This window comes from Microtus ochrogaster, chromosome 6, assembly GCF_000317375.1.
Source record: "Microtus ochrogaster isolate Prairie Vole_2 chromosome 6, MicOch1.0, whole genome shotgun sequence".
In the NCBI taxonomy this organism is placed as follows: domain Eukaryota; kingdom Metazoa; phylum Chordata; class Mammalia; order Rodentia; family Cricetidae; genus Microtus; species Microtus ochrogaster.
The window spans coordinates 65,567,880-65,576,564 of record NC_022013.1 but is presented as its reverse complement, the minus strand read 5'-3'; the positions used below and the strand labels follow the sequence as shown (position 1 = coordinate 65,576,564).

General features: G+C 48.0%; 1 protein-coding gene across 1 annotated transcript in view; it reads right to left on the bottom strand.

Annotated features, from left to right (window-relative positions):
- Positions 1-3,373: 3,373 nt before the first annotated feature.
- Itih1 (inter-alpha-trypsin inhibitor heavy chain 1) overlaps positions 3,374-8,685 on the bottom strand; it is a 13,248-nt gene continuing 7,936 nt past the window's right edge. The window contains exons 13-22 of the mRNA XM_005348739.1: positions 8,235-8,374; positions 7,501-7,655; positions 7,401-7,415; positions 6,941-6,961; positions 6,488-6,568; positions 6,288-6,401; positions 5,179-5,380; positions 4,251-4,423; positions 3,799-3,910; positions 3,374-3,650 (exon numbers count right to left, since the gene is read on the bottom strand). Of these exons, the coding sequence (XP_005348796.1) occupies positions 3,521-3,650; positions 3,799-3,910; positions 4,251-4,423; positions 5,179-5,380; positions 6,288-6,401; positions 6,488-6,568; positions 6,941-6,961; positions 7,401-7,415; positions 7,501-7,655; positions 8,235-8,374 (1,143 nt within the window). The 3' untranslated portion in view covers positions 3,374-3,520. The remainder of the gene's footprint in view (positions 3,651-3,798; positions 3,911-4,250; positions 4,424-5,178; positions 5,381-6,287; positions 6,402-6,487; positions 6,569-6,940; positions 6,962-7,400; positions 7,416-7,500; positions 7,656-8,234; positions 8,375-8,685) is intronic.

The following is an 8,685-nucleotide window of genomic DNA, read 5'->3' as shown; positions in this document are numbered from 1 at the left end:
CCTCATGGGACCTTCTCGAAAATTGATCACATACTCGGTAACAAAGCAAACATTCACAGATACAAAAAACTTGGGGGACTTTCAATGGGTCTCTTAACCTCTGTTTCCTCCACTGTTAATTGGAAGCTCTGGGTTAGTTGTGATGACCTTCTCTGCCAGAGAATCTCTGGGATCCTGGGATACATGAAGGAAGGGCTCAGTTGGGATTCAGAGGATGCGGAGTCAGCCAGTGGCAGAGAACAGAGCACAGTCAGAGCTCATGGGTTTTCCTTCCGCTCTGCTTTGGTAGTGATGTTTCATTTGTATTTTAATAAATAAAGCTTGCCTAAAGCTCAGGGCAAAGCAGCCATACTAGTCAGCCATAAAGGCCAGGCAGTGGTGGGGCACACTTTTAATCCCAGCACTAGAGAGGAGTATAAGGCAGGATAAGACAGGAACTCACTATTTTTTCAATCTAAAGATTTCATAGAGGTAAGAGCTCTCCAGCGGCTGGCTGTTTTGCTTTTCTGATCTTCAGATTGAACCCCAATATCTGTTTCTGGGTCTTTATTAATCATGCTGCATTTGGCACCCAGTGTTTAGGGTACAAATTCACAAAAAAAAAAAAAAAAAGGCTTTTTACCTGTTTTGGCTTAGCCTCTCTAAAACAGTCTCCAGCTGCCACCAAAATTCCAGAAGCACCTGGACTCCAAATCCCACAAGACTCACCAGCTCGAAACTGGCTAATTCTGCCTTCAGGCAGCCCCCCCCCCCACACACATATGCTTTTTTTTCGGAACCCCTGTGTGTTTTTTAGATAGCAGTGCTCTCTCTCTCTCTCTCTCTCTCTCTCTCTCTCTCTCTCTCTCTCTCTTTCTCTCCCTCTCCCTCTCCACCATGGGTTGCAGGCTCTGCCTTAATCCCCTTCTTGGGCTGCTGCCAAACTAGGTAGCTGCCTTGAAATCCAGTCAGGCTTTTATCGCTCTACACAGCAGCAATAAGCCTCACGTCTTCATCAACATCGTCAGTAGATTTGGCAAGAAAATTGGAAATTCTTAAAAGGAGGAATTAGTTAAAAGAGAGAGTTTTTTTCCCCACATTAAGAACATAGGAAGCACCATTACAATGGAGGGATTTGGGTCTCTGTATGATAATATGCTGGACAGTTTGAAAATGGAACCATTAAATGAGAGGATATCTAAATTAGATGGGATTTATATAATGTCAATTGTAAACATTATCAGCTTTATCATTTGTAACTTTTTGTAATGATATTAATGGTCATATAGAATATTAACTAATTCTAGAAAAAGGTTTCATCTAATTTTCTGTACATGATTTTGTGTTTGAGTCTATCCGTTTTCTGCAGTGAACCATGAACATGAAAAGGAGGATGGGGTCCCACAATTATAATTCCTCCAGAACTATGATAACAACACTATGCTGAAAAACAACATCTAAAGATTGACTTTGGGCTACAAACTGCTCAGAATCCAGCCTCACAGTCTGCTCTAGCCAGGACTTGAGACAAGCCCTGCACTTTCCCATTACACAGAGACTGGACAGCAGATGATGCAGCTCCCTCTCTCAGGACTTGACAATTAACTCAAAATTTTCAAGATCCCATAAAGATGCCATCACCCCTAGACAGCAGGAGGTAAATTTAAGAATATGATACCCACATTCCCAAGAGGTGGGGTGTGTGGTTTTTGGTCATTCAATGGGTTATGGATATTTGTCATTGTTTAGGGGAGTTGGTTACAAGTTGCTATTGGTAATGGTCAGGGAAAAAGCTAAACAAAGGAAATTAGATTCAAGGTTTTGTTTTGAAAAGAAAAAAGGGGGATCTAGATATGATAAGATAAAAAGGTAGATTATTGAATCTATTTTTAAAAAGCAACTACTAGTTTTAAATGTTTTACATTGGATTGGATTTTTGTATATTGTATACCAATTTTATATATTATACAAATATGAGATTAATTTTGTTAGAACATACTATATATACATTTCTACTCTTGTTCAAAGTATTGTACCTATATAGCTCACTTAACAATGTAATGCAAATTTCTAGTCCTTGGAAATTATTACCAACTGTTTATGATAATAAAGAAATGTAGGTTAGTAGTTAATCACCTATTATAACCAAATTTGTAGTCATATTAGGTATGTTTTCAAGGTCAAACAAAGATATATTTCAGATAAACAGGTCATCTTCAAATACTTCAGAGATCTGCAGAATATGGCATTTAAGCTGTTTTAATAATATCAGTTTTTTTTCTTTTTTTTATGACAATAATATATCTGCTCCTGGCAGCACCAATCTACTTCAGAGAAGATGATGGGCATTGAGGAAACTTCACATGGAGTTTGCTTTCTTTGTGGTAAATGTAAGCCACTAGGCGAGAAAGTGCCCTTGCCTCAACTGCTGACAGTATGCTGCCTTACGTGGGCAAGCATGGCACAAAAGAGAGTGACTGCCAAACATTGTCAAGACAAGGAGGGACAGTCCTTCAAAAACCCTGCTTCATAGAAAAATATGTCAGATATTCTAGACCTGTAGGCTGAAGATGGATGCCCCAATGTTGCAGAGGAACTTTGGGTGACTGTTCAGGCAGCCAGCTGTTTCTGTCATTTCTCACTTTTTTTGGAAGTCACTTGCTCATACTTCCTGCTTACGCAGTTAATATTATTTCTTTCTTGGGTCTCTGAGGGAGTTGAAGACTAGATAGTTATAGTTTTCCTTGTTTACCGGATGCAGAGAGCAAGTTACGATATAAAGTAAATTAGGTATAAGACTTTGGATTCACCAAGATAGGATAGACATGGGGTATTTTCTCTGAATTTGTCAAGTGTAAATGGGCTAGATATTGTTGATGTAGTTATTGATTGTATATATTCTATATTATGCTTATTGTATATAGTTTTTCTTATATTAGCTATATCCTTCCTTTTTATTTTAGACAAAAGGGGAAATGTCATGATATCTCATTTGTATTTTAATAAATAAATCTTGCCTGAAGGTCCATGCAAAGCAGCCCCACTAGTCAACCATCCAGGCCAGGCAGTGGTGGCACACACCTTTAATCCCAGCAGCCACACTAGTTAGCCATAGAGGCTGGGCGGTAGTGGTGTACGCCTTAAATCCCATCACTAGAGAGGAATGTAAAACAGGATGAGAAAGGAACTTGCTCCTTTTTAAGTCTGAAGATTTCTTAGAGGTAATAGCTCTCTAGTGGCTTGGCTGCTTTGCTTTTCTGTTCTTCAAGTTGAACCCCAATATTTGTCTCCGAGTTTTTATTATTCATGCTACATGCATTCTTTGCCCATCTCTGGGTCTGGTGTAGTCTTGAACTATTCCCCTGCTCCCTCGTTCCCCAAAGGCAGCCAACTCTAAACTGTACACAGCCTCTCTTTAATGAAATCACAGGATGTCTTGACACAAGGAACCAGCGTGCTCAGGAAGGTGGAGCTGATTCGATGCTCTCCTCTCCCTCCTCAGATGAGGTTGCAGGTGAGGACTGATTGCTAGCTGGAGGGTTCAGAAGATGTCAGGGACAATATAGTCAGTGTGAACGCCATCAATTAGTCCAGCTCCATTGTTGTGGACGAACCAGCAAGACACTTCTGTTCCATGTCTGGCATCCTTGCTGTAGTCTTTTTGTAAGCCTCTGGATACAGACAATAGAGCTGGGATCCTTCTTTCGACCTGGCAAGGCTGCCCCTCACCTTACCCACATGACATAGTCATGACCAGGAGGATGACATAGACTTATGACAGGGGACAAGAGCAGAAGCCCTAGACATCAAGCCACTCACCTGGTGACAGTCAGCTGCCGATTCTTCACTACCATAGTGGCATCTGACTTTGTAGGGTCAGAGCCCAGGCGGATGTCAGACACTTCAAAATCCAGCGGGTAGAAGAATTGCCCTGTGGAGGCATATTGGAGGCCACAGTTACCAACGAAGGGAAGAGGTGCCTCACAGAGAGCCGGGATAACAGAAATGTTACAGAAATCTGGTGATCAATGACCTGACACTCTTATAAGGTCCCTGGAGCCCTCCGCCCTTTCTCCCACTCATTCCCAGGCTCGCCTAGCTTTCCTCTCGTTCTGCATTTGATCGTCATCTTTAAGAGGGACAAGGCCCACAAGCACCGGGTCCTAAAGGATTATGTTGGAGACTGGCCTGTCCTTGTGCTCTGAAGTCCCCTGAGCACACACTGGCTGCAGCACACCAACTCACAGTTCTACCTGCCCAGCCAGTCATACCCAGAAGTCCCTGCGTCCGGGCTGACATCTGGGAGCTATCCAGCACATAGAACCCCAGAAAGTCCTGGTGGACGGCACTCCCCTTCCACGTCCGGTGCAGGACAATCTCAAAGGTAGCTCTGTCTTCCACAGACACCAACAGGCTCCTCTTCTTATTGATGGTCACCACGACCCTGCAGGACCAGGTTGATGTCAGCACAGGATCAGCTGCCCTCATCCTCTGGGACCCAGATATTCCAACCATCCCCCCATGGCCCTCATGCTGTGAGGTCTGGGTGCTATTTGTTCCCTCCCATAAGTCTCTCTGTCCTGTATGGCTTCAAATGTACCAGGCCCTATGCCAAGTCCTTTGAGTAAACCGAACCACTCTGTTGTTCCACTTTCTGACTCCATGGAAGGACCAAGGTTCAGAGGGGTTAAGTAACTTTCCTGGAGTCATGTAGCTAGCAATCGGTGGACATCTGAGTGTGCATCCCATGACTTCCACTCATTGGCTGAACTGCCCACCTGGTCTCAGGACACCTCTTCCTGTAGCTATACTGGTGTCTCAAAGAGCTAGCTGGGTAACTGAATGAGTGAAGGAAGGAATAGGCATGACAGGTGTCCAAAAGAAAGACCAGAGGACTTGAATTCAGTGCAGTAGGCAAGCAGGAGGGCTGTGGGGAAGGAGTGGCCTTTGTCCCAGCCTGGGGCTGGCTTTGCTTGGTGGAGATGGGGGTGGGATTCAAGGTTCCAGTCCCAAAGCTCATGCCCAGGAATAAAGAAAAACAGACAGGGGGATGATTTGGAATCTGACCATGCACATGTGGGCATCACTTGTAAAATGTGGGCCCAGAAGACTCGGGCAGCAGAACTGAGGCTACAGCTTCAGACCTTGACCCCATGCCATGGCATTGTCTTCCCTCCTGCACAAACCAGGCCTACTTACCCATCCTTTTGTAGCATAGCCTGGTCCTTCCAGGAGAACACGGGCCCCCCAGAGCTGGGGTTCAGTGTGATGTTCTGAGGAGTCACTTCCAGCTGAAAGTCTGTTGCAGGATTCGAGATCCCAAGTCTCCCAAAATATGTGCCCTGATGCTGCCCAGGGCTGCTGGCTTTGTTCCCGATGAGCTGTGCGTTCACTGAGAAGCCTGCAGAGGGGTGAGAAGCCATCCAGTCAACATGGGGTGTTGCTCATGCCACCTTCCCTTTCCAGGGGGTTCGCTACATGCCACAGGCAATGCCATCTTTAAGGGTCTCGCCTTCAGGACTGGCCCTACTCCCAGACCTCCTGTGATTCTTCTATGCTCCCTCCGACTCCCTCTGGAACAACTAGACACCCTATACTTAGCTTTCTCTTTTGGACTCTGGTTTCCTGAGGGCAGGAGCGGGCCATCTCCCTCTCGCACAGAGGCAGTCTCTTGGGAGGTCTGGAAATGCATCTGCCAGGCCCTGAGCAGCCATCCTCACTGACCCTAAGTGGACCTCATGCTCCAAAGTTGACATCCAAGAAGCTGATCTTCTATGGTTTTCTCCCTTCCCTATGTTCCTGGAGGGGCTCAGGACAGCCCTGTTCTCACTGCATCCCAGCCCCAGTCAATGCTCAACAGACATGGAGTTGGCTGGCTGGATGAGGGATGGGGTCAGGAAAGCCTTCCCTACTTATAGCCATTGTAGAGAGGTGCTTTGGGGCTCGTATAGCCACACTTGTGGGAAAGGTGCGGCAGGGCCTGTGTGATGTTCAGACCTTGATATGAGACAGAAATGAGGGGCTCCTTGTTTAAAAATGCCTAAGGACGTCAAGAGAGCAAGGCATGAGCATTAGACTAAGTATGAGGCTGGCCTGGCTATAGGTCCTGTGTATGAGTCGCACACTCAAACCTTAGGTAGGGTGCAGTCAGGGACAACGGCATAGGAGGAAGGCAGGAGGTGCCTGCTGAGTGGATGATATGAAGGCGGTAGACAGCGAAGGCAACCCCAGTAGTTTCTATTCAAATGGGGAGAGTCGAGGTGCTTTGGCTCTGCCCCCACCTGGCAGTGAGCACATCCCCACCACACCTGTGTCAGGGTCCTGCACCAGGCTCAGGATCACACCAGGTTCCTCATTGATGTTGAAACACAGGCTGTCCTCTTTCTGGGGCACATAGATGATGAAGTGGGGATCGGTGTCCACTGGGAAAACAGCACAGAGTCCATTGCATTGGCTGTTGGTCTGTCCGGGCCACTGGGGGAGTCCCTCAGACCCTCCCAAGACTCACCACCTGTCACGCGGCTTGGCAGTCTCGAGACTAATGGACTGTGGACTGTAGGAGACGGCTGTGTGGCAGACAGCACAAATGCTGGGGGTTGAGAATAAATGGAACTAAGAGGGGGGCGGGCTGGCATAGGCACCCCTATCCACACAATTGGCCTGAGGCGCCAGACAATGGGGGCACTGAAGCCTCACATACACGCCATGCCTCTCAGGGTGTGGGGACAGAAGTTTGTTCCTATGAGGTGGCCTGACCCTCTCTGTCTTCTTCAGTTGGGATCTAGGTTGGGGAAGCCAAGCCTACAATGGGGAATGTCTTAAGGATTTTCAGTGAGGCCATGAAGGGAACAAGGGTGGGTGATAACCAGGATTTTGGTCAGAGCTAAGAACTCAGTTGGGGGCCAGCAGGGTAAGTAGGGAGAGAAGAGAGAAGGGAGTGCCCAAGATGGCTGCTACTTACTCCTTCTGGGTCCCACCATCTCTGCAGGAGACAAGGAAAACACACAATGTTACTCTGACATCCACCCCGCCCCCAGGGCGTGCAGCTCAGTTCACGAGTATACCTCAGGCAGAGGTGAACTGGTCTGGACTCAGCCTTGCTGAGGTTGACCGGGCCTCCCAAATGTCCCCCACCTACACACACGCGCACACACACACACACACACACACTGGGCCGAGGGGCTCAATGGAGACCTGAGGGAAGGCTGGGGAAGGTTTTAGATGACAGAGGCTCATGAAGCATGAAGGACGCAGCTCTGAACTTGTGATGAAGGTAGCAGGGCCCCTTGGTAAAAGGAAGAGGCCCAGGAGGGGGTGGGATGGGGGAGGATGCAGAAACAATAAGTTTTGTGCTTGGGGGTACACGCATGTCACCTCCCAGCCACTTGAAGCCCTGCTAAATCAACTGGCCAAAAACTCACCTAAAGGCTGAGAATCTGAAAAAAAGGAAGAAGAAAAGAATTAAGTCCCAGGAGGATTTTGGCGCGTGACCTTCTTGACCACAGACCCCTATGCCTGTACCCTCTGGGGTCTTGTCAATGGTCGGCTCCAGTCCATCCTGGTCTGTCAGGCCTCTGATCGTCATAGAGGTCAGTGGCGTTACGAACTGATAGTCCAGGGACATCTTCAGGACCTGGGATGACAGGTTGGCCCTCTCTGCCCCTTCCATCTTCATCCTGCGTGGGAGACATGTACTTGCCTCCAAGACACAGGTGATGATGGGCGTGCATCCCTCCTTTGGCTTCCTGCCCATCTGTTCTCTTTTTCACTCATTCAACAAACATTCAAGCACTCACAGCGCCCTCCACAATGGCTGTGACCTTAGGGAGGCCACATGGTTACAGGACTTCCGGTGCTGAACCTGGATATTTGGCAGGGTCAAGGTACATGCCTCAGAACTACATAGCTCGGCTGCTGTAGGACCATGGTAGCCTACCTCTCTGAGCTTTGTAGTGCTCTCCCGTTAAGTAGAAATAATTAAGGGACTCCCTCACAGATGGTGAAGCGTCAATGAGTGTGTCTAGACCAAGCAGCCCCCTAACAAGTGGCAGCCTCCTCTGAGGCAACTCAAGGGGGAAATGGCTGTCCTCGTCCCCGAATCCCTACCCAGGTGGAAGACGCACACTAGAGATGAGGAAAACAGAGAGGGAAAGGACCCCTGATTCCCTCAGAGCCTGTAGTCTCAGAACCACCTTTCTCTGTCTACCAGGAACAAGGGTGAACATGTCCACTCGCGGCAGCCGCCGGGACCCTACCGTTTAGCCAGCAGCTCCTGGATGGTAAGGTAGGCCCAGAGCCGCTCCACATGATTCTCTAGCATATGGCCACGCTCTCGGAGCAGCTTCTTCATCTCCTCCTCATCCACTAGGCAGGTTGCTTTGAATTCTTGCCTCTCCTGAGAGTTAAAGGGGAAGAAAGGCCATAAGCCATGACAGTACAAGCCCTGGATGGTGACTGAGGCTGTGGCAAACACCCTCATCTGGTCCCTGCTTCTTCATTCGCAGTATCATCATCTCTCTGAATCTGATTTCCATTCCCATCCATCCACCCACCTGCCCGCCTGCCCGCCCATCCATCCATCCATCCATCCATCCATCCATCCATCCATCCATCCATCCATCCATGCATCTGCCTGCCCGCCTGCCCATCCATCCATCCATCCATCCATCCATCCATCCATCCATCCATCCATCCATGCATCCGCCT